The sequence below is a fragment of the Dicentrarchus labrax genome, unplaced genomic scaffold (genome assembly GCF_905237075.1).
Source record: "Dicentrarchus labrax unplaced genomic scaffold, dlabrax2021, whole genome shotgun sequence".
Lineage (NCBI taxonomy): Eukaryota > Metazoa > Chordata > Actinopteri > Moronidae > Dicentrarchus > Dicentrarchus labrax.
Genome location: NW_026136723.1, coordinates 4,434,475 through 4,460,833, shown reverse-complemented (window position 1 = coordinate 4,460,833; position 26,359 = coordinate 4,434,475). Strand labels below are relative to the sequence as shown.

General features: G+C 41.4%; 1 protein-coding gene across 4 annotated transcripts in view; it reads right to left on the bottom strand.

The window, feature by feature from the left end:
* The window catches only part of LOC127357965 (semaphorin-6D), a 140,680-nt gene continuing 114,321 nt past the window's right edge, over positions 1–26,359 (bottom strand). For 3 of the 4 annotated variants that reach the window (XM_051390624.1, XM_051390622.1, XM_051390623.1), the window contains 3 exons: positions 11,519–11,769; positions 10,213–10,344; positions 1–9,544 (listed from right to left, as the gene is read on the bottom strand). In XM_051390624.1, coding sequence (XP_051246584.1) covers positions 8,228–9,544; positions 10,213–10,344; positions 11,519–11,769 — 1,700 coding nt within the window. In that variant the 3' untranslated portion in view covers positions 1–8,227. The remainder of the gene's footprint in view (positions 9,545–10,212; positions 10,345–11,518; positions 11,770–26,359) is intronic. The other variant, XM_051390626.1, reaches the window with a different exon arrangement.

The window sequence follows — 26,359 nt, the reverse complement described above, 5'->3', positions numbered from 1 at the left end:
TAATATTCCACAGTAGCCTTTATTTACACCGTCATCCACATTGTTAATTAATAGCAGTAAGGTAAACATAATAGCCTTGACATTATTACATTGTCATTCTGGTGAGGCCCACCGAGTGGCGCTGTGAGTCCGTCATCAGTGGCTCACAGTGTCTCTGTTCCCCCTCCGTCTCTCTGGCTGAATCACAGAGAGCACGCTTTGAGGACGGGAACCGGGAACCACGAAAGGAATAAACAAATTTATTTTGAAGGTTACAAGTGCATCCTCATACAAAAACCCTTTTTATAAAATGAGCAATAGTGTTTATTATCTGCAGCGTTCCCGTAGTAGCACCCAGTGAAAACATTTCTAAAGGACCATAAATGAACTCCAGCATCTTTTTTTTTTTCAACAGCCTTTTGACAGTTTCTATTCAGAACAGATGGAGATTTACGTTCCTCACTTTGTCTTTTTAGTATCCGAATGCTGAAAAATCTGATGTTTTTGTCTGCTTCAGAACCTGACTACAATTGTATTTCAATGTAAAACATTTATAAAAGGTGACTTCTGTTCTGTGTACAGCAAGGTGAAAAATACTGACCTCTTACACTTAATTTGTAGGAATACCAGACTGGCTGTTTTTATCTGTAACCAGTTCAGTTTGAAAGTGACAATACTGCTGAGAGCCCCTATGGAGCGATTTGAAGGAACACACAGGTAGTTTTTTATTTTTGAGCCAATTAACTACAAGTTGCTTTTTCTTTACATCTCCACTGACCGTTTTCTAGAGCTGGGTATCGTTTGAAACGCCAGTTTCTGTGCCGATACCACAGTAATACTTTAGTAGATATGTTTGAAAAATACCCAAGCATTTGTTCAAGACCTTTGTCTAAGTAAAGTCTAAAATTGGGAACTACCTGAAGGAAGAAGATTTCTACAGGATTAGACTCGACAATCAAGGCCAATTTTTGGTATGTGACAGTTTTCTGACACATTTTGGTTGGTACCAGAAAAGTTCTTCGGTTTGATACTCAGCAATACTGTTCTCTGAAGTTTGTTAAACAAAATCGTCCAAACTAGGGCTTTAATTTTTCGACTGAAATTGATTGTTAGTCAGTGAAATGTCCGAAAATTGTGAAAAATGCTCATGTCCTAAAATAAAACGGAGAACACACAGGAGAAGCATAAAAATGAAAAATCTTTTAAGTACTAATCCAAATTCAAGTTCCACCTACTGGCTCTTTATTCTCATGGCCTTCTTTCATGACAGCCCTTGAATTCATCAACACTTTGTTACCTTTATGTTGTCATTTATTAAAAGTACAGCATCATTTTCAGAACAGAAAGTTTTTAATTTTCAAGAAGCAATCATTAATGTTTTAACATTCAGGTCGATGTATTACTGTTACTGTTTCAGATGTTACATTTCTAAAATATTTCACGAGCTAACTGTGCCCTTGAACCCACCAAGGAAAATGGTCACTGATTTGAGCTGCATACCCACTCATAGAAAAGGGTTATGTATAAAATAAGGATGACTTAGTGTTCAATTGTCTACATGCAGTTAGTCTCTGCAAGTTGACTTCCATTGAAAAGAGGAAAACAGAGGGAAACCAATTTAAATAGTACTTTGTATGTTTGAAAAATTGGTCAGCTTATGTTAAATAGACGCAACTCCAATTAATGTGGTAGAAAATTCTAAACCAGCAGCGCATTCCTTTAAATAGCACAAAAAGACCAGACATAACTCATTCTGTGGCACCAACATTTCTTTCTTATTAGAATCCTTTTAACCTTTTCAAAATGTTATTTCTTCCTCTGTAGACACTTGAGAAACAATCAAATCTGCCGCACAGAGGTGAAGATCAGGTTGGCTGTTCTCGTGTGAACACGGCTTGTTAATTTAGACTTTGATTCACACAGGCAGCTTCTTCCCAGTGACCAGAACAACACTAATCTCCGATAACTATCAAACACTTCAGTCAGCTGAGTGATTCAGGCCGGGAGATGAAAGAGGATGATGTAACATCTCCAAATACACAAATCCTCTCTTTACGTGAAGTAGAAATCAATACCAAACCGCTGCTTTGTCCTCCTTTTATTAAATCTGAACAAAACGATCACTCAGTCTGGGTTGGAGACGCCTGATGCAGTTTTACATCACGTCTCATTAGGCAGGCGCTTCACATCCCATATCCCCCCCCCCACTCCCTCCTCCCATCCGCTCCGCTCGACCGTCTGGTGCTGGCGGACTCAAAGTTGCATCATTTGGTGCAGAGGCTGCTTGCCTCCCGTCTCCAGCAGACAGGGATACTTCACTAACACTCTGCTGCAGCATCACCGCGGCTTCGTTATTGCTTAATCTGTGCCGGGAGCGTGCGTCCGGCGCGCTGAGCGAGTCGGATAAAACTAAAACCGGCTGCTGGATGTTTATCTGGTTCACCGGCAGCTGGGAACCAGACACTTAAAAATTCACAGAAAAAAGTTTGTTTTAATAACTGACATCAGGCTACTGTTTATTGATTTTTGTCTCTCAAGCCACATTACCCGAAACTCATTTTCCTGTTTCGATATTTCAGAGAATCCCTGACCGGGATCTAAAGAGCTCAGTGTTTATATCAGTTAACAGATCGGACTGGTGCTTTACATGAAATTCATCCTTTCTAAGTCAGGTAACATTTGAGAAAGCCTCGATCAGAACCTCTGTCAACTTCCTTTTTTTTCTGTACTTGAATATGCTATGTGCTAGGCTAATCTATGTTGAAAAGACAAAAACCAAGGCTCATTGATGCACGTGGGGAGTGAAGGCTGGCCCGTGTGGTCTGATCCAGCAGACAAGCTACTGTTCTCAAACTGCTGAAACAGTTAATGCTGGTTCTGATAGAAAGGGGTCAGAACACACAGTGCAGAGCAGTCTGCTGGTCTGGGACCAGTCAGGGAGTCCAGTGCTCACAATGTTAGTGCTGATTGGTGTATATATTAGGCTAGGGGCAAGGACCCCAAAAATACTTTTGGAGACACCTCTACCGGAGCTGGAACAAAGCACAACCATGTTTGTTACATTCTCCAAGATCTCCCATTCAGGAAATGGATTCTTGTATAAAAATATTTTACTGCAAAGCCGTAAAGCCAGGTCGAATGGGAGATGATACACCTGAACTCATGTAAACTTTGGCTGGGATAGTCCCAGGACCACCAACAAGGGTTTGCTAGACAGGTTTGACTATATATATGTATAGTCACATCTTAAGTTAGCCAATGTTAGCAAAACCCTAGCTAACTAGGTAGCTAATCTACATTAAACTAGCTAGCTCCTTACAACTGATAGCTAATGTAAGATGTGACTGTCTTTTCAACATAGATTAGCCTAGCATATCGAAGTACAGGAAAGGAGGAAGTTGACCAAGGTTCAAAAAGGGGCGTGGCTTTGGAAGGGTAAATTGCACAAAGTGTTGTTTAGTGTAAGAGTTTATCTTTGGAAACTGTTTTAACCAGTAACCATTAACCCAAGGTCCACTTACTAGGTTTAGCACAGTTTTTTATCCACACATCATGGTCTTCTTCAGCACACACACAAAATACAACCGTTACTGTGACGGGATGATGGATGGTAAATGGTAAATGGACCTGTACTTGTATCGCCTTTCTAGTGTTCCGACCACTCAAAGCGTTTTTACACTACGTGCCACATTCGCCCTTTCACACACATTCACACAGTGATGGCAAAGTCCATCGAACAGAAACTACCTCATTCATGCACATTCACACACCAATGCACAGCATCAGGGGTTCAGTATCTTGCTCAAGGATACAGCAGCAGGAGGCAACGACTAACAAAAGTCCATTGGCTGAGGAAGACCGTGAGATATGGTTTTAAACTCTGAAAACAACAGGTAAGTAGACCATGAGTTCATTTATTTTCTTCAAATCAAAGTAACATTTTTATATTACTGCAGACCATCAGTGTTTAGACTGATTACCTTCCTTTCTTCCAGACATGTGAAAATTAGTAATTTTGCATCAGAGATAATCCTTCACAGTGAAAATGACTCCAGACAGGGCTGGACGATGTGTACAGCACATTGTGTTAATCAAATCATTGCAGCATTTTAAAAATGTTTATCTCTTTAGCTGAAGGATGTGGTAATATCAGCCCATATCTATATAGGAGAGCCTGTAAAATTTGTGTCATAATGATAATGCTTTGAAAGTGGTGCAGTGCTTAAAAATAAGGTGTTTCACAGTTTAGTGTCCCTCAACTCTATGTCAGCATTATCATCGTATCATGAGCAGGAACTTGGTGAGTGTCCAAGGATTCCTTGGTCTTTGACATTTTTGAGTCAGTTGCTGATTAAAACAGTTTTGATGCAAGAAACTTTATAAACTTTATTATGGAATTCCGATCGTCCTGACGTATTGTTTGTGTTCTGGCTTGATTTTCTGTTCTGACATATCTCATTAATTCAAAGCTTACTGTCCATTCTTAGATGTCTGAGCCTCACTGAACTCAACATCAAGGGCTTCTTCACCACACGATAACTGAAAGGGGAGTGAATTTTGCCGGGATTAAAATTTTTTGCCGCTTTTAATTGATCTGCTGTTGCCTTTTTACTTCAAATGAGAGACACTACTGATGTTTTCTAACAGCTGAATACTCTGACATTAACGTCAATACTTTTTACTATTATTATTATCTGTCTTGAGGTGGTTGGGATTCTTCAATAACTGTTGTTTTTTGCATTAAGAAGGTCAGAAATCAGAATCAATACAAAACCATATGTTTTGGAACGTGGTCAGCAGTAATATAAAGTGTGCCACCAGTACGGTTCTTTATAGATGAGTCTTGGAAACAACTGCGAGATGACAGTGAGTCTCCGTTACACATTCAAGCTTGAGTAACTTTTCCAAATCTAAAGATCACATTCATTTGCCAGACATTTCCAAACTTAACCAAATCCGCACAGCAACACGTTTAAGCAACGCGGGCTGTCAACTCCGTCAGCTGTTGGAGTTGCAGGGTTTTGTTTTGTATGCAGGTATTTTTGTCCTGGCCGCAGCCTCTTATTGCTGTTGCTGGCTGTGTTGCTCACTTCCCCTGCCTGTTGCCTGTGTATTATACTGTTAACATTTGACCTCTCCACTTGTTTGGTTTCTCGTTCTGCAGTTTCAGGCCGAGTGCCCAGAGAGAGGAAGCAGCCACAGAATAAAAAAAGTATTCTTGACCGCTGACAAACACTGGGAGGTAAAAAGTAAAACAGGAAACACCAGATTCCCTTCACAGTCGGGTATTTATAGACCATCTGTGAAGAAACACTCCCACAGACTGTGGTCGCACTGGAAAGTCTGTAACAGTGAATTAATGTGAAGCAAAGTGGCTCAACGTTCACCCAAATTACCACAAAAATAAACACTCTTCCATTGAGGTATCTAGCCATGCACATGGTTTTTATTTGTCCACAGTTTTTGAGAGAGACAAGGGTTGAGCGAGTACTCGGTGGAAACTAGTATCCGGTACAGGTAATCTACGTTTTACAAGTACCAAAGAGTAAAATGTGTTGTTACATAGTTGTAAATATACGAACAAATAGTTCTTTTACATTTATGTTTCTTGTGATAAAAAACATTTCTCTCAAGCTTTACTTATGTAAAGTTTTCAAATAAATATAGCAACTTCTGATCAACGCGTATCAATTTAAGGCTGGTTGAACAGATACAAATAATGGCGTACTCGCTCATCCCCACAGTCCAGTAACCTGTTAAGTGTTTTCATTCACACTATTTACAACTGAAGAAATAGTCCTTCTAAAAATTGCTTCAGCGTAAAAACAATCTGAACTGCATGGCTAGAAACTTGCTAAAGCAGCGGTTCCGAAATTGTTTTAAACCATATCGTTGTCCCCAAAATACAAAACAAATAAGTTGATAATTTACATGTTACATCAGTGTTACAAGTTAAAGGTTAGAACTGAGATTTAAAACATTGATTTAGCAGCGAACAACCATTCTCTATATAAAGATACAGAGTCACATGGTGTCTCTCTCCCTCTGCCTGTGTTGTATCGCAGCCTCTCTGTGGTTTGTTTCCATAGCCGGTCTGCTCCGACTGAAACTCCTGTTTTTATCATCTATGTCGGTGAATTACAGATTTATTTCCACCAAACCGGAGTTGGTGATTGTTGGAAACACTAACAGATAAGTTTGGTGAGTTTTATTTTATTTCTGTCCAGTTTGATGTGCATTTTATGATTAGGTAAAATTACTTGTTTTGTCAATGAAGTCTGGCCGGCCATAGCGCCAACTGTTCCTATTTGAGATGCTGGTGCTCTTGTGCAACATTCAGTGGAAAGGGGATTTCGCATATATAACTTTTAAACAGATATGGCTGTATGTAGGTTGTCATTCACTGGCTGCAGACTCTTAGTTTTGCTACTATGGTAACTTTAATGTTTATTGCTTATTTTTCTCGTCTTTTTGACATATTTTAAGAATCAACATAAATTTGTAGTTAACGAAAATGTCAATTTTGGTAAATTGTACAGTAGAAACACTGAAAATGAACGACTCTTACACTCCCTTGGTACCCCAGGGGGGCAGGACACCCACTTTGGGAACCACTGCACTAGAACTAAATAAGAGAATTCATCTTTTTGTATTTTGGGTGAATTGACATTTTGAAAAAAAGCTGAATTTTATTATACTTTTCATTCTGTGAGCTGTCTTTTCTTTCCCCTTTTCTGTACTACCGTAAGCTGTAAATGACTACAGAGCTCAGTAAGGGATGAGAAAACATTTTTATTCCCTCAAATGTTTTAATTAATACCCTGAAGTTAACAGCGGACTTGATGGATTAAATACAGTTTCACTTTATCTTTCACTTCCCTTCAAACATATTTTATAGATCCTGAAGATGCCAGTTCATGAAAATTCTGCTCTGAGGTTTCAGAGCTCTTCACACATAAAGCCGGATGCAAAAGAGAGAAGGGAAGGGGCACATTAAGTCATTTGAGGGTAATTATTAATTCAAGAGAATCAATTAAATAATCTGAACATACAAATTACTAAATTGAAGGAGTGTATTGAGTGCATAAATTTCTAATTTGAGGCAGGCTTTTATCCTCCCTCGAACACCTACTGGGCTCCGTACAAAACACCGTCAACCTTAGTGCTTTCTTTGTTTTTCAGATACCAATATGGTATAAAAAAGGAACATTCATCTGGTTTGTATGGACTGTCAGGGTGGCTGTTGGATTTTGACATTTGGATTTAATACCACAGCTCATACAGCATAACCATCTTTTCCTCAAAGTGCTGCTGATGTGTTGGTGTACAAAAATCTCCATCTCTTGAACATCCCGTCATCTTGAAGCATTGGATGTGATAACAAAAACCTCATTGTAGTTTTTTTTTCTGTCCCTTTGGACTTTGACAGAAAAGGAGAGTGAACCGTCCTCTCAGTTTTAATTTTCCAGACCAGATTCAGAGGGACAAACAGACTTCCAAAGGAAAAGAAATACCCTCTGGGCGTTGTTTGACATTATATGACTTTTGTTTGATTTCTCCTGTGGAAAGAAATGCCATCGTTTGACTCAGAGTCCTGGAGAAACCTCCAACACTCCCAGCGGTCCCAGATTCAGTTCATGTCAGATCCGCAGCAGTCCGATTCCCTGCCTTTTTGAATCTGTGCAAATGAAATCCGGGCCCCGTGCCAAGGTGCAACAACTGGGGACATTAGATCAAAGCACTCATAAGAAAACTGCATTAATCAAGAATTTTTGAGGCCACTTCGAGCCTTGGGGACTCCTTTTGAATCATTAACATCTTTCGCCCTCCTTTTGGAATGTTTCTCAGACTCGTCTGAGCCGGTTTTGATCCGCAGTATGTTGTGTGGGGAAAGTCGCCACGAGCGGCCCCGCCTACCCGAAGAAATGAGTCAGAGATCTTGTTTATTTGTCGATCCTCAGAGTGTCTGTCTGTGTGGCTCTACTCTTTGAGCAAAGCAGCTACAATGCAGCGGTCGTGACTCAGACAGGCGACGGACGGCGTCCTCTCAGCAGCAGGAAAATAACCACAACTGAAGGGTCGTAATGAGGAGTGATGGGAACAAAAAGCTCTGAAGTCTCTTTTGTGTCTTTTCGTCCCATCAATGCCCTCATTTTGTTATTTCTCACAAGCCCTGCAGACACGGAGAACTTTGCTTTTTGAGGACTGTAGGAGCCATGTTGGAATGGCACCACTTCCTCTTTCAGTCTCAGTAGTTGTATTTTCCTGCCTCTGCTACCGGTGATGTCGCTGTGTTCGGAAGGAACAGCGGTTTGGGCGGGACTTGGGGTTTCAGCGACGCTGTTCTCCGGACGATTGCTGCCCGCTGCACATGTGGCCCTTCGCTGTAACTGTGCTGCCGTGTCAGGCAAGTGTTAGCGATCGATGGCCGCTGGTTCTCGTCGTTGGTGTTCCCATTAGCCGCCCCGCTCGCACCTGGGGGGCCGTTGCTGCTGCTGTTGGTGTTCATCCTGGCTAAAAAGTGTGCGTGCTGTGCCCCCCGTTGGTTGAAGCTGTGGTTGCGTGGCACAGCGCCGCCCCCACTGCCCATCTTGATGAGGGAGTGGCGCTGAGAGTGGTGGCGTGTCACTGAGACGCTGCTTCCTCCGGGTCTCTCTGGAATCACCTGCTGCTGGAGCGGAGTTGAGGCGGACGAAGAGGAGGAAGAAGGGATGGAGGTGGAGGAGGTGGGGTTGTTGGAGGATGAGGAGGAGGAAGAAGAGGAAGTGGCAGATGATGAGGTGGAGTTTTGAGTAGGTGCGTCCAGGCGCTTGGGGAGGCCATCCCTCGGCAACGTAGAGGTGCTGTAATACGAAGCAGATTCTGTTTCGGGGATCTGCTGCTGGTGATGGTGACTGCTACTGCCGCTACTGTTATTGTTGTGGTGGTTGCTATGGTGATGGCTGTGGTTGTAATGGTGGGTGCGGGTCTGGCCGTGGTGAGTATGATGATGGTGGTGATGATTATTATGTCCTCCAGAAGACGATGAGGAGGGCCCGGGGAATAGAGAGGATGAGGAGGTGGAGGTGAGAACCTTGATTCCTCCGGTCCCTGACGCGCTGACCTCATGGATGTGTTTGAGCAGCTCATCCAGTGCCGACACGTCCACCACTGTCTGGGGAAGGGACTGCTGGGAGTGGTGGTGATGTGGGACTCCCCCGCCACCTCCACCTCCTCCTGCTCCTGCTGCTCGCTCATCATTGGAGATTTTCCTCTCCTCTGGGAGGTGCAGTGAAGTCGAAGAAGCACCTGCTCCATGAGCTGCTCCGTTGCTGAAACTGTTGCTGTGGTGATGAGAGAAGGGAAACACCTGTTGGGTCAAAGAGTTCCCAACAACGGCCATGAAACCCAGACTGGATCCAGAGCAGCTGGGCCCAGACTGGGGGTTGTTGTCCTTGGCGTTGTTGCAGTTCTGGTTCTTCTCGTACTGATGGTGCCGCAGGGCCTTCATGTTCTTAATGGGAAGCTCCGGAGTGGAGTCAGGCGTGGGCAGGCCGGACAGCTCTCCATCACCCTGAGACAGAGACTAAACAGAGGTTAGACCGATGGGTTTTAAAACATTTTCAAGTCAAAGAGGGCATCGTTTTAAAAAAACGTTTGTGCTCGGTCTAAAAGCTCTACAGGAAATACGACTGATCTTTTACATAAAAGCCACAACCTCTGGCTGTGAATAATACCCAGTTCCACTTAATGTACATCTACAATCACCTTTCAGCTTTGCGATTCGTCACTATAAATTCTTGCCACCAAGCTTCTAATGATAGGATAAACGGACCACCATGGCATTAGAGCTGCAAATAACAACTTCATAAATCAATTAAGCAATCGTTACTGCCCATCGCAGTTTCACAGAGCTAACCATTACAAGAAGGGACCAGCTGCAGCCCTCCCCTCCTTAAGCCCCTATTTCCAGTCCAGTACAGTTAGCATATGCAACAGTGCACCAGTAAGAGACTTCCTGCGTTACGAGAAAAGATCTGTGTTGCAACAATCGTCTGCTACTTTAGTCCCGGTGACAACGTCAAACTCTGTTCAAGAGCTGCACCTTGTCTCTCTGACTAGGGGGCAGCCCTAGTTTTCACAGACTAAGATGAGTGGTAAATCGACCTTTAGGTATAAAATCAGTTTATTAAATGCAACAACAGTATTTTATCATGAACCAAACCAGGCTGACTCCGTGATGAGCTGTCCTACCTGGGAGAGGCTGAGGTCGGGGTCTCCCAGCGGCAGGCCCTGGTGTCCGGGGGTGTGGAGGTGAGGCTCCGACCGGCCATTGGGGATGAAGGAGCTGTACATCTTTGGGGTGGACACGTCCAGTTTGTCCTCCTGAAAGAAGACAAAAGAAAAATTGGAATGAGAGACAGTTTCTCTCTGCTTTCCCCGCCAGAGGTGGATAAACTCAGGGTGAAAGAGAAAATATATACATTGATTTTTAATCTTTAAAAAACAACAACCTGAGCTGTGAGGAAAAAACTTTTTCAGCAGGTGTTTCATGGTGCTTTTCAATTATCATATTCCACACCATATAATGAGGAACATTTGAGCAGAGGGGTCAGAGGTCAGCAGGAAGCCAGCAGCAGCACAGAGATTCAGTTTTTGCTCAAGGACACTTTGAAAAAGGGATGGAGTTCTTAATGAAACAGCCAATTGTAATGAGTGAATAAAAGACTGAAGTGAAGCTATTAACTTATCGTGTCCCCCCAGAGAGAGGATGAATATTAACACTGCTGCTCAGAATTCAGCTGATTATGTCGCCACTTCTCAGCTCGTTCTTCGACAGAAACCAGACAAATCTGCTGCAAATGTCTGTAGTGTAGACGAGGTAACGTGTTTATTCTCCTCAAACTGAGAGATGCTTCAGGTGCATGTATTCACAAATGAATCTGCACTTTCAACACACAATGACAACAGATTTGCTGATCTTTTCTGAAACCATCAACACTTTTTATATAAAAACGAAACCCTGAATATCGACCGAAAGGCGAAAAGTTGACCGAATGATATGCCTTGAATGACGCCCCTTATCTGTATCATTAAGCAAAAATGCATAATAACACAATAAAATACATAAATACATTTTCATTGTGTGTAAAAGTGTGGGCACAGACAGGGACTTCATGGTGCATTCAAGTGGACCTCGTAAACTCTGTTATCTGAACTCGAATGGCCTCAAGAGCTGTTTAAAATGGGACACTTTCTATATTTTTCTTATTTTCTTTGAGTAAAATAAATCTTTCATTTTTTTAATAAAATGCGAGTGTTCGTATTAAAGCAAATTCAGTAACAGAAACGTTTGAATCTCTTTGGGTATCACTGCTGTAAGACACAATCCAAGTATGGCAACTTCAGTTTCTGCTAAATGTCTGTTTTATGTCACTATTTTTTTTATCATAAATCAATATTTTCTGCTCTCTTGGTGAGAGTTTCTGGTTGGCAGCAGCCTCTCCTTCACCATAACGCATTGCATCATACATTGTCCCTGTCCAAAGAGTCCACCCACCTTCGGCTGTCCATCCAGCAGTCCGTTGAGCTTGGCGAGGGATCGCAGCGATAGGGCGTGAGGTAGCGACACTTCTGGGTCTTTCCCCATTCTCCTCGCTCGCTGAGCAGCGCTGCGGCTGCAGTAACACGACACAAGGAAACCTGACAAGATGGCGCCCAGGAAGAAGGCCACCAGCACGCAGGCGATCAGAAGGGTGTAGTGGACATTTGCACCAACCCGCTGGTCCATCTCTGGCAGACGACGAACACCTGGAAGACACAGGAGGAGGGAAAAGAAGGTTATGCACCTTTTTTATTACTGCCAAGAACCAGGAGTTGTGAAGGTAATCCTCCATCCATCTGACCAACAAATCGCCAACAGTGCCTGGCTTGTCAAACAAAGGGTTAAATCAAACAATGAACAACACCTTCGCCGGCAGAAGGAGGGATCTGTGGTGGGACGAGAATACGTTCTGCTTAAAGGAAGAAGACGAAATGGATGAGAGAAGGAGGAAAACAGAAGGAGGAAGAAAGGAAGGGAGAGACAGAGACGAGGATTGGACCTAATGAGAAAGAGGTGGTTCACAGGTGAGACAGGATGATGGAGGAGGTGAAGAAGGTGAGATGAGAGGAGGAGAAGAAAGGAAGAGGGAAAGACTATGATTGGATCTGAGAGAGAAAGGATGGAGGGATGGGAGCAGCAGGAGGAGGAAGAGAAATGAGCACAGGAGAAAGGACAGAGGGATGAAAGAGAGAGAGTTTATTGTTTGGCAGCGTTCGCCTCGTCAGGTCCAGATACAACATCAAAGCCTCTCAGATACAATGACTCATCAGTCTGTCCACCACACACACACACACACACACACACACACACACACACACACACTCACACACACTCACACACACACACACACACACACACACACACACACACACACACAGAGCGCCCGGCAGATTAATGCTGCAGTAATCAATAATACACAAACGCTGCTCGTGTGGAGTTAGATTTTAGTAAAGAATCAAGTGTTACGTTACATATGTATGTGAGTATATTTTATATTTATATATTTATATTTTATGTTTAATGTATACGTGTTTAACTTTATGTTTGTTTCACATGTGGATTCCATGAAGTTGATTATGTATTTTGATGTTTTATGTCTGTTTTTATGCATATATTTGATCTACTGTAGATACACTGTTATTGCTTCTGGTTTCAATATTTTTGTTTTTTAACATATTTGTTTAACATGTACATTTACTTATTTACTGTAGATTTGTTTAGAACAGAGGGCTCAAACTCAAGGTTCAACGTTCAAGTACTGCAAGAAAGCATCATTTTTATACATTTTTATATAATCTTTACTTATAAATCCCTGAAACCTGCTTTCTTCCTGTCAAGCCTTTGCTGGCATTTAAACACAACAACTTTCTAAAATAAAACAATTGTATATAAAGGGGAACATTTTTAATAATTACAAATAATCTTGCAGGTCGGATTATATTATTATTACATTTTTGACATCATCTAACGTGCAAGAAATGACCCCTGTGCCAGCAGTTTCAGTTTTTCATGTTACTGGGAAACAACGGGAAAAACAATATTTTTATAGACTAGTTTTCACTGCAGTAGCATCTAGTGGCCATTAAACAAACTGCAGCTGAACACACTTACACACAGACTTGTCGTTGTATTTGTGTTTGTGGTCTTTGTGTTTTTTCTGACAGCACTCGGTGACTGCAGCCGGCGCTGAGTCACCGCTGCAGTCCGTCCGTGTGATTAAGCACTTTAACAGATGAAAGCTGTGACTTTCAGGTAGCTTTTGTTTGTGTTAACCTCTGTTTTATCCTGACGGCTTGATTGAGCACCCACGGGAGCTCTTTTCATTACTGCCGCCCTGCTTCACATTCACAGCCACGCACTCACACCTGGCAGCCTCCCAGACCTGAGACTGACGGGTTGATTTACCTGCTGACACTCACAGTGCATTTTACAACGTGCTTTGAACGGTCTCAGCCAGCTGACAGGTGGTTGGAAATGTTCCCTGAAAATGTGGGATGATTTTATAAGGTTTCACTTCAAACTCTTTTTCTTCAGGCTCTACAGTGAAAGAGACTGTCAGATGTTGATGGATTATTTATATAAAGCTAATGTTAAGGGCCAAATGGATAGCACATGTATTTTAGAGTGTCTGAAATACTTTTACATATATAAAGATTTATTTTTTTAAGTTTATGGATTTCACATCACATGACCTGTTAGGAACAATATTTTGTTATTCATGATTGATTGAAATAAATGAATAAATTGAATGTATTTCCCCAAATTAACCTGGTTATAAGCCATGTTTAAAACTAAAACTGAGTTTAAAATGCCCATTATAATGTGGAAGGCTTCCTTTCAGGAAGTTGCAATCAGATCAGTCTCTAAATTCTGCGCGACCTTGCAATGTCCAATCACCATAACTATTGTACAAATTTCATCAATGACAGCAGCCTCCCCTGCAAAACGTTAAGCCATACATCACTAAACTACTAGTGATTTTAGTGTCACTGGAACAAGTTGCCTATGATTTATAATGAATTATACAAAAATAAATCACAAACATTATTGCAATTGTCACTTTTACTTGCAATTTAATTACAAAGAAATGCCTAAAAACATTGACATTAAAGAAGCTGCCATTAAATCAGGTAATTTAGGCTGCAGCAATTCCCCCCAAAAAGCCAGTGAAATCATGGAGGAACTGCTACTACGAAAACCAAGCTTGAGCAGCTTTCTGAGCTACGTCAGCTCTCACACAGACAATAATTACATTGGAGTCAATTGTTTCTTTTAAATAAAACTCAAAGATTTGACACATTTCCAGAGTTTGAAGGGCCTGCCGACTGACTGACTCAATTAATACCTTAGTAAAGACATAGTTTCATAATTCATATTTCATATGGAGTATTAAAGTAAGTGAAACTTATTTTTTCTATTTTCTGACAAGATTAGCTTTGAAAGTTAAATTGAGTCTCAGGTATTAGTTAGAACAGACGACTGAATGGTCGAGTGAAATTCAGATTAAATAGTAAATTAACTGTACTTGTATTGCGCCTTTCTAGTCTTCCGACCACTCGTGCTTTTACACTACATGCCACATTCACCCTTTCATACAGGGATGGCAGTCATCACAAACAGAAACTAATCCATTCATTAACATTCACACTGATGTTCTCTCCGACATGCAGTGGGAGGATCGAACCGCCAACCTCCTGATTAGTGGACGACCTGCTCTACCTCCTGAGCCACAGCCGCCCTAATTAACTTTTTTCGCAGGAGGACAAAAAAGAAAAGGAGGGCTACTTATTCTGAACTTGAGTTAATTAAGGAAGACTTTACTATTTGTATGAAATTACTAATAGTAGCATGTATCTGTCTTCCCATTAAAACTAACACCTGTGCAGCTAATATAAATAAGCTGAAGAGCTAATTCTGAGACAGAAATCATGGCAAGGTTCTAGTTGAAAGGTGGTACAAAAATATGGGCAAATGTAGGAGGAGACTATCGTTGTGTTTACATGGACTTCTGTCACTGGGTTACTTTCTGCGTTTTCTGCAGAAATCTGGATCTTAGACATCATCTAAACAGGAAGTTGGGGGATTGGAGGAAAAAGACTTAGTATCCCAGTGAAAGAAGAATGAAGGGATGAAAGGAAAGGTCCTTACAGGTAGAGATGTTTCCAATCAAAATAATTTAATTTGATGATTGGCATTAGTCAAAATGAACACTAAGTAGCCTCTAAAACAAAGAAATGTCCCCTAATTAACCTGGCTATAAACAAAAATAACATGGAAGGTTTCTTGTTCTTGCACAATTTATTTCAAAATCTCAGCAGGGTTTGTTTATCCACATCTGTATTACCAAACTTTTGTTTATCAAGTGCTGGCTGGCAAGTTAGAGCAGCTTTCTGAGCTACATGAGCTTTCACACAGGCAATAATAAAATCAAAGTCTTTGTCTGCACAGCTGAACACCGTAAGAACAATGCTTTCTTGAGTTCTTCCAGTAGCTTGGTTTCTTGTGTGCATGTAAACATACTGAATAAGTATTTGAAACATACAGATTGAGTGATTAAAAGAATATTATGCTGCAGAATCTGGTTGAGAAACATTTTTTCTTATCTTAGTCTGTATTTGAATCCATGCAAACAATGCTGCAGCCACCTTTCAAGCATTCAGGAGTTGAGTTTTTAATGCTGAAGGATTTATATTTGGGTAGAGTATCACTTTAAGGACCTGCTAACTCCCTGTTATTATTTCATAGTTCAGTTAAATTGCTCAGAAGGAGCAGCATGTCCCTGAAAACCTGATCAAAGGGCCAAAAATACCCGCAGAAACAAAAAGCTAATTTCATGCCCTGCACTGTTGGCCATCCGGGGGTTTTATTCCCCGCTCCCCCGCCAGTCCGGGACTCGAACTGGCAACCGTCTCTAACCTCAAAGCCAGCGTTGCCTCGAGGCCTCTGAGGCTTCGCTTTGATACAAGACGCCATGGAACAAATTTGTCTTTTATGCAAAATACTGTTGAAATAGAGCAAGTAGTCATTACACGTCCAGTCAGGATTAACACACACACACACACACACACACACACACACACACATCCCCCTGTGTTCAACAGAGACGATTTCATGTTCGTTATTTCCACTCTTTCATCTCCGTCCTTCACTCTGACAGTTATAAATAGGATGATGGAGACACACAGAGAAAAATATTATGCTAATTACAGCCCGACATGGAAATGTTTCATTCTCTCTCCCTCTCTTTGTTTCTTTCTCTCCTCCGTCAGTGTAAAAGTTTCTCTTTCTCTCTGCTGTCAGTCTGAATTGTAAAAAAAAGTTTCTGGGATCGGGGCTGAAATCTTCTGGGTGAAGTCTTTTCTCACTTTTCTGTCACCGTTTTCTGTTTTCTGTCAGTTGAAAACTTAAGAGTATTCTTTAACTCTCTCTGCCTGCTTTCTCAACCACAGAACTTCTTCCTCTTTCATCTCTCTGCCTTACATTTCTTTATACTTCTCTCCATCTCTCTGTCTTGCCTTCAATCACCTTCCTCTCTTTCCTCGACTCTTCTCTCTTTCTGTCTTAGAAAACTAACAAATGAATCATTCTAACTGGATTCAGTAAAAAGACAAATTAGTACCTCCAGGATGTCTGGGGCTTTTTGGGGGGATTGTTGAAGACTAGAATGCCTGAAATATTGCAGTGTTTTTAGGCAATGAAATTGTAAAAATAGCTGCTATTTTTTGGTATAACTCATTAAAAATTAAAGGCAGGCGGGACTGCTGTTTGGTGAAATGCAGGAAACTACAATAATTGCTGACATTTGTGGAAAGGTTGCAGTAACTGGACAAAACTGCTACGTCGTGTAGAATTCATGGGGACTGGATGAATTTGCTTTAATTGTCGCAACTTCCTGGAGGAACGAGTACCTCAACACACTCATCAGTTTCCAAATTAAAGAACTTGCTGTGTTGTGGTTAGACAGCCTAAATCTGAAAAAAAAACAGTGAAACTTGATGAAGATCATGCAATATGATCGAAAGCTCCAGTTTCACAATGAACATTGAGGTCAAGAAAAACTTTCAAGCCATCTTGGATAAGAAGTACTAAGGAAATTCAAACATCTAGGGGGCGCTGCTGAGCAGTGGAGGAGTAACACGAGTTTCCCAATAGGTCCAACAAATTAATACTTTAAATATACAAAAACAAAACTATATCTAACCTCTAACTACTCTTGCACACAACGGACATTAAGAACTAAATACACACACTTCAGAGAGAGTAACACGGGGAAGCCGGAAAGCAAGAAAAACAAATATGGCAAACAAGGCCCAGACCAAGCACCACGCTGTCCTGAGCAAGAGAGATATTGACACACACACACACACACACACACACACACACACACACGATCTTTCTGTTTTACTACAGAGGTACGAAATAATTAGTGAATGGGGCGTCATACGACATCAAATCTCTGACGCGTAACACAGTGAACTGTGGCTTTAAGACCGAGGCAGACGCTCCAAAAAGTCAAGCTCCAGAAACTTCTACCCCATTAGCATGTCTCTCTCTCTCTCTCTCTCTCTCTCTCTCTACTGCTCTCTCGCCCACTCCTTCTCCACAAGATCCATTGGTATTCACATGAAGGCAGACAGCAGTGACAGAGCCGGTGTGTGTGTGTGGGGGGGGGGGCAAGGAGGGCGAGAGAGAAAAGAAATGACAGCGAGATGAAGGAGAGAGAGAGAGAAGTGACAGACATGGATTAAGGGAGAGAGAGAAATGTTAGAAATGAAAATGAAAAAAGAGAGAGAGTGTGGAGAGCGAGTGATGAAAAAGGAGAGACCTTGTCAAGTTTGACTTTTTCGCTTCGCCACTGAAAATGCTGGTAACACACACTATCCCCTCACTTTAAAGGTCAGACAACACACCTGACACACAGTGTGTCAGGTGTGTGTGTGTGTGTGTGTGTGTGTGTGTGTGCTGAATAAGAATGAAGCTGTTTCTCTGCAGCAGGTGAACCAACAGGCTCCTCTCCTCCTCACGACGCTGCCGGTTTTTATATTTTAATTCAGTGCTCCTCGCTGGTTAGTGTCTACACCTCCCAGAGATCACCTGTCAATCAAACAGTGTGGGCGGGACTTGGAGTTTTTGGTCTCTTCCCTTCGGTAGAGATCATCATGGCTGAATGTATTAATAACACCCTGATTATACCAACATTTGCAAATTATTGCAAGTTTTTTAAAACTGTGTTTCACAAACGGGGGTACCCCTAGGGGTACTTTGGAGTACTGCAGGAGGTACGTAAGATTTATTTTTAATGTTAATGTAAAAGACATAAATCGTGCTCATTTCCTAAAATAATTATACTATAGTAAGCTAAATGTCAGTTCGGGAAAGATTCATATTTTTCGATGCACTCGTAAACTGCCCTAAAACCTCTGTATAAGGGTTTACATGCACAAAATATTCTGATTTTTACCCTTTTTCCGTACACTTGTGCGTACGTACTGTATGTCCTACAGAGGAATTTCCTTCCCTTTCTAACTGCAGTCATTGCTCCATGGTATAATTGGAACAGCTGGAGTTGCTTTGCCTCTTTGCATCAATAGAGGAGTTCAAAACCTAAATAATATCGGCATATTCCACACGTCTTAGTCGGAAAATGCTCCATTCAGACTAAGGCCTAATTAGGAATATTCAAACTGAATACACATAAAATAAGTACATGTAACTTTAGTCAGTGTCTCAGTGGCAATATGTTAATTCAGAGGACCTGAAGGCTAGAGGCCCTATGGAGTGAGGCTGTTCACATGCAGTGAAGGTGCTCTGTTGCAGGAAATGTGAAACCTTGATATATGGATTCAGGTGAGCGGTGCAGATGCTTGCTGACAGTCAGGTTTATTAATGTCAAAGGTCTTCACGGCGCTCACATTATTAAACAGTAAATGAAAAGTGTCACTGGATCAAAGTAACGTCTCCTAAAATCCTCATTAAGACAGAAAGAATGGGAGGAAACCTTGAGAAGGACGTCTGATCTCAGACACGGATCCTCCTCCAGGTGATGGTCAGGTGTGTAATTACTGCAGCCAGCAGCTAAACAGATGCTGGAACCAGAGTCCTCCGGCTGAAGGACAAACAAGGCAGCCAGGAACTTATTAGTTTTCTGCTGTTTGAGGTATTTAAGGCTGTTTGAAAGTCAGAGATTATATCCCTCCACCCAGTTTGCCTCACTTGTTATATTCCTATTGGAGGAAGGTTTGTGTGCTACTCCAGTTACTGCGATTAAGCTCCACATTAAGCCCTGATGTGGTGATAATGATGATGATGATGATGATGATGATGATGATAATGTTGATGGGAAGGGAAGCGCCACTAAACGCTCCCTCGGTGGTGTTAATGGACTGTTCACTCGACCTTTTAATGGAGATATTCTTGGCGTTGTTATTTCTATATTTCTAAGTGTGTTTTATACTCTTACACTGAACTGCCCCGGGGCCAGAGGGGTTCAGCTGGAGAGAGTTTTTGAGTCGTTTTGTGAAGCTGTTTGCACACCACTGAGTGTCAGACATTTTTAAAAAGAGCAGATTGCAGAGATAAACTGAAGAAACTCTGAAAACCACAAACTCCAGAACGAAACGTGTCTTTGTTGTCACTCCAAACTTTCTGCAGGAACATTTTGAAACCTGGAGTTTGTGTTTAAGTGCTCACTGCCATTTTTGCCAATTATTGAAAGCCAAAAATTCACATATTCACATAAAAATGTGACTTTAGGAAAAAAGGGAGGACACCTGCGTGTTGCTGTGAATCTATCGGTGTAATAGCCTCAGGTATCTCTCCATCAAGCCACCCACGCCCCAAAACATACTCATCTTTAAAGACCTCAACCTCAAACCTGGGTTTAAGGTCCAGTGTGTAGGATTTACTGAAATCTAGCAGTAAAGTTGCAAATTACAACCAACTGAATACCCCTCCATAGAAGAGGACCTGCTAGCTCTGTAAATACAATTCTACGGCAGAGCGGTTCTGGTTTGGTTAACCTACATAAAACCCATGCAGTTATCGGAAAATAATGCACATGCTGCAGCTAATGAGATTTTAGTATTCTCAGCAGAATCACAATGATATCGAACCTTGAGAGGCAGCTGGAGAATTTTCAGTTCCTGTGAGGAACTACTGGCTGCTATGACATTAGCTACGGTTTCAAAGCTAGGTGTATGCGACGATGGGAGGTGAGCGTATGAATATATTGTATGGCGATATTTTATTTTGTGGTATTATTCTCAACTACTACATAGCAGTGTTGTAAACTGAAGGCTCTGATGTTGGATGTTACAGTGATTTTTTTTTCTATATGACAATATGAGGTTTTCATGTGGTAATGACCAGCACATCGGTCTACACTGGAGCACTTGTACTGTATTCATGGTTTTATCACTGTGACTGAGCAGAGTGTGAACTTTTACACACACTTATCTGCATGTGTGAGTGCAATCCCCTATACGCCTGTAGCAGACTTTTAGTTTAGGTTTTAAAAGCAGCCATTTAGTCTCTACATTATCCAGATGCACATAATGGGAGCTGAGGGAGAAAGCATTAAATGCACTCAGAGGTGGAAATTCACTTAACTTCATAATGGTTTTGTTCAGAGTGAAAGAGTGTTTAAGTATGTGTTAAATGTTCTCTTTGGGGTTCATGTTAAAGACCTAAAGTCCCCTCCAGTCAGAAAACTCTTCTCGTTCCTACAGTTGTACAGTACATGCTGGAGGGTTTTACATTAACAAGCTCTCCATTATGAACCAATAGCTGTAGTCCCTGGGGTTTTAGGGAATATATTACTCAAGTGGAACTATTGAAAGATGGATGACATGACAGCTCTCTAAAAGTGAAGCCATCATTTTAGTGGATCTTTTATATGTCAGTGAGTGAAACCCGTTTGTGCTACATGTTAGCTGCATAAAATGTAGCATGTTTTATCTGATTCAGCCGACTCCAACTTTCAAAGAAAGGCTTAACATTTAACATTTTGGGAAATAAGCTTGTCTTTCTTTTTAAGAGTGAGATGTTAACAGATATCTAGGGCCATCCCTGACTTGAGATTTTCCTAGTAAACTATTCGTTGCACATTTATGATATAATTATTTAAACCTCTATATGTGAACAGCGGCCTGTTAAACAGAAACAGCGGTAATGATTGTGAATCAGAACAAGCAGCAAGGAGACTGAACATTTAGTTCATTTATTCCAACACAGTGTAACATCACACAGTCTGGTTGTTCAACACACGAATAAATAACTTCCAACTTCACTGAAACAAATCCTCTCTCTCTCTCTCTCTCGCTCTCTCTCTGTGAGAGACACACACACACACACACACACACACACACACACACACACACACACACAGGTATAGGGTGAAACAACTCCAACTGTGTGCTTCCTTGTTGTTGATTGATTCCCACTGAGCTCCATATTGTGCTTTTATCGACCGGGTCAATCAATGTGGGCGTCTCGCTGAGAGTGTGTGTGTGTGTGTGTGTGTGTGTCTCTGTCTCTGTGCGAGGCCCAGACAATGTGGACTGTTGATTGGAGTAAATCAAGACTGATGAGGGAAGGTCAGCACAGAGACAGCAGAGAAAATGTTCACCCACTCTCACAAACAGCAATAAAAGCAATCAGGCAGGTTACACAAAAAATCAGCTCTGAGAATGTCTGTGTGAGGCTACGAGTCCCCGCGGTTACATCGGTTAGCTCCTTTGTCATTACAGGAAAACTATCAAATAATCATATAATCATTCAAGTATTGATTATCTGAACAACATGTAAGCAACCGGTATACCTGACACCTGCAATCACCATCACAGCAGTGCACCTCATCACAAGCACCAAAACTTGTGTCAAACAAGTAGATATATGTGATTTATTTTATATATATACACACACACACACACATATATAAAGCTCAGTGTGGTTGGCTCTGGCCGTCGCCATCTTGGCAGTCGTAACTCCATCGGCTCCCAGCTAATCCGAAAATGGGCAAAGAGGTGGAGCTGAATGAAGCCTGGTTACTGAAAACAGTCGCCTGTGATTAGGGACAGTATACGATATGATTGCAAACTGTGATAAAAAACACACATATATATTTTATCATATATCACAACTGCAGGTTTTGTAAATTTAGTGTTGGATTTGCAGCCACGAAGGTTGCCACATGACCTGACCCGTCATTATGTGGTTAACGCTGTGAAATGCTCACAGTTTGGTTGGAATTAGACAACAAAAGGTAGTTGATTCGTTTCCAGGTGAGGACGGGCTGTATGAACTGTTGCGAGAACTTATAAACCACTGGTAGAACTTATAAACTACTGGTAGAACTTATGAACCACTGGTAGAACTTATAAACCACTGGTAGAACTTATAAACCACTGGTAGAACAAACCTTGGTAGAACTTATAAACCACTGGTAGAACTTATAAACCACTGGTAGAACTTATAAACCATTGGTAGAACTTATAAACCACTGGTAGAACTTATAAACCACTGGTAGAACTTATAAACCACTGGTAGAACTTATGAACCACTGGCAAAACTTATAAACCACTGGTAGAACTTATGAACCACTGGTAGAACTTATAAACCACTGGTAGAACTTATAAACCATTGGTAGAACTTATAAACCACTGGTAGAACTTATAAACCACTGGTAGAACTTACAAACCATTGGTAGAACCTATAAACCACTGGTAGAACTTATAAACCACTGGTAGAACTTATAAACCACTGGTAGAACAATTGCTCACATACAGGCACATAAACTTTGTATTCACTGTTATTTACAGCTCCATCATGAGCAATATGTGAGCTCGTACGGGTCCCCCAACACATCCCCATCATCATTCAACACAGGCCGGATGTTCGTAAACACAGAAACCTGAAACTCGTCCAGTGGAGCTGCTTTCATTCTCCGCCTCGTTCTGCTCGGGCGCGGGGAGAAGATGAAGATAATTAGCGTCGATACAACTGCTTTTGGCTGCTTCCTAACCCCCTCGTCCCCGCCTGTTCAGCATGAGCCTCGCAACACACTCAGTCCATCTGTAAGAGCTCCAGCTCATTAAAAAACACTTTAACGCGCTGTGATGGCTCTTTTGCCTGCTCGTCGATGAACACACACACATTAACACACAAAGACGCACTCGCAGAAAAAGCCTCTCGCCAAGCGACTGGTGCACACATGATCACACACACTTAACAACACTTTTACTTGATACACACTCTTGTTTTTGTGCTTGTGCGTGGAGGCACATCAGAGACACTCGTGCGGTATAATCACACTCTTTGTCTCTCTGTTACACACACACTGTAATTAGAATATCGTCTCTTATGAGAGCAGAGAGCTGGAAGTGAGCTTGTTGATTTCTACCGCTGAGATAAAGACTGTTTGTTAACAGTTGCAGAGTCCCACTGCTCCAAAACACCAACAGGCATTAAAGAAAAACTACAGTTTATGTTATTTTTGTAGTTACTTTATAACGTGGCCACCAGAGGCCGACACATTTTGGGGATTCCCGTGGGACTCTGTTTGACCTGAACTGACCCTCAACTATTTTCTGTTTAAATGGCTGCTGTGAAAAAGGTCTATTGACTAAGAGCTTTTTTTCCCAGGTTTTCCAGGATATGTGGGAACTTTGCACTTATTTTTCAGCAGTTAAAAACAACTTTATTCTGTATGAATTTTTAAAAAATGCTGTATAAATAAAGGTTTTGCTGGTTTTGTCATGATTTTGTAGTTTTTCAGCGACATTTTATGTATATTCTTTTGCTAAGTATGATGTTAGTAACAGAAATACGTAAGTATTGCGCTTTCTTGTAGCACTTGGGCATGGAAGTGGCCTCAAGACAATTTGAGTTTGAGACCCCTGATGTAATGAGTTATCTGAGGAAATAATTAATGCCAACTACCATTTCTTTGTAAAAACTGTCCTTCAGACTCCATTCAGCCTTTAAAAACTGTGAAGGTTTTGATACTCAGCCGTACTCAACAAGCAGAGCCTTTTTTAAATGGATATGTGGCATTTTGGAGAGTGGCTCTTTAGGGCCGACCCGGTGAAAAGGACATTCACCTGCAGGTTTTTTGTGGGTTTTTTTTCGTTCTCCAGCAGCAGAGAAGAGGATCTAATGGAGACGTCCTAACCTCCTTCACTGAGCTGCAGCCTCTTTTCACTTAGAAACACGCTTGTGAATACAGCTCATGCTTTTACCCACCGACACACACACACACACACACACACACACACACACACACACACACTCATGGATCTGAAGGTCTCTGGCACGCAGGGAGGAAATGCAGCTTTTCTTTGCGTGTGTGTATGTGTGTGTGTGTGCGTGCTCGGCTGCTGACTATAACAACAACTTCCCACGCTGCTTTGAGCTACAGGAGAGGTGGAAGGTGTGCCGGGAGTGATAGGTAACTAGGTTGCTATGGCGATGTGAACAGATGGGAGCGCAGGGGGTTGGATGGTGGTTGGCGTGCTTTAATGTGCCTTTGAGCAAGGCACCGATCAACTGCTAACAGCCCGGTGTGTGTGAGAGACCTGGTCTCGACTATATTAAAGAATATTTTTTGACGATCGAAAGGTTTGTGATGTTCATCATTCTTGGAAGGGAAGGGTGGTATTGGATTATGTCAAAGTTCTCAAATGAAGTGCCATTTCTTTCTGTTAATCATATATGATTGCCTTTCAAAACATATTCATTGTTTCACTATTTGTTGTATATAACATTATTTCTAGGGAACGGGTCACTAATTCTGGTTGTTTTTAGCTCCAACTTGCTCGGAACAGAAATTTGTGGAGAAATAACGAGATAAAATCTTGTGATTATGACTGAATTTCCACTGAAAGTTTGTAATGCTGAATTCTTTCCGGCCGTGTGTCAGACTAAAGGAACAGACAGATGATGGCTCTGGAATAAAACAGGAGTGAAGAGAGACTGAATATCAGTTTAATCTCTGAGGGAAGTCCATTATGAATGTTTGGACGAGTTTGCGTCTGATTTAACTCAAATGTCACGCTGACTGTTGCTGTTGAGTGATAAGACGCTTGACACTTGAATTAAACAGCATTTGAGCTGTTAAGAATCCTTTAAATGTCAAATTCTCACTTTCGTGTCATTAAAAAACACAAGAAGCTGTTGTGTCAGACGTGACGAGAGTCGCACCATCGTCTCCCAAGAGGCAACAGAAACTGGAGCAGAGGAGCAGCTCGGTGAGGAAAGGTTACCGACCAAAACACTTCGTCCTTCACGCGTATGAAGAGTTTTCTGCTAAAACGTTTAAACTGTAACTCGGTCATTGGGATGAACTTACATTAAAAGCCACAACACTGCTGGGACACGCTCACAGTGAATCTGTGATTTTTGATTTGGGGGATTTACAGGTTAAAGGATTTCATTTTCCACCAAAGGCTCAGTAAACCCTCTCTTATAGCCCTTTCTATGAAACAAGACTGCTTATCTTAACCTCAGCTGACATTTTCCACAACTGCCAAAAAATTAATAGAAGATACCACATTGTTTGGTGTTTTATGTCAGTGGTTCAGAACCTTTTCCCTTAAGGGACCCACTTTCTGTTATTGTGTAAACTGACTATGTGACTTATTTTATGTATATTTCACATTATATTCAATAATAACAACAACAGCAGAGAACAGCTGATAAACTGAACAATGAACCCAAACAGTGAACTCAAGAACTGCAGGAAGTTTGTGTGAAATCAGAGATATGGATGAATTTTGATTATTTTCAGATATTTTTAGGAACCTTTTATATGATGATGTCTGTATTACTGTATTCTTATAATTTCTAACAACCATACAAACTTAATATAATCTTCTCATTGTTCCATTAGCTCTTGAGCTCTTCAACTATGTTTTAAGTCGAAGAAGAAATTGGCCAAATTCTCTGATTTCAGCTACTCAAATGTGAATATTGGTGCGGGTCGGGGAACGAGAGCAGCGAGGCCTCATACATGAGACTTCTACAAAGAGAGCGAGGAACTCTAAACTTCCCGAGAAGTCGACTTTAAGGACATAAAACCCATTTTAATTGTTCATTATTAAGCCTGACACTCAGCAGAATAAACTTCATTTCCTGGATCAGCAGCATTACAATAAGTAATGTAAAGGTCACAGACAGACGGCGCACAGACAGCGCTCATGTCATCCAAGAACCATCATAATTTGCATTTGCAGAAGTCATTCTGCACAATGTCAACTCTCATCTAATATAAAACTACCCTGTAATGGCACACTGCAGCAT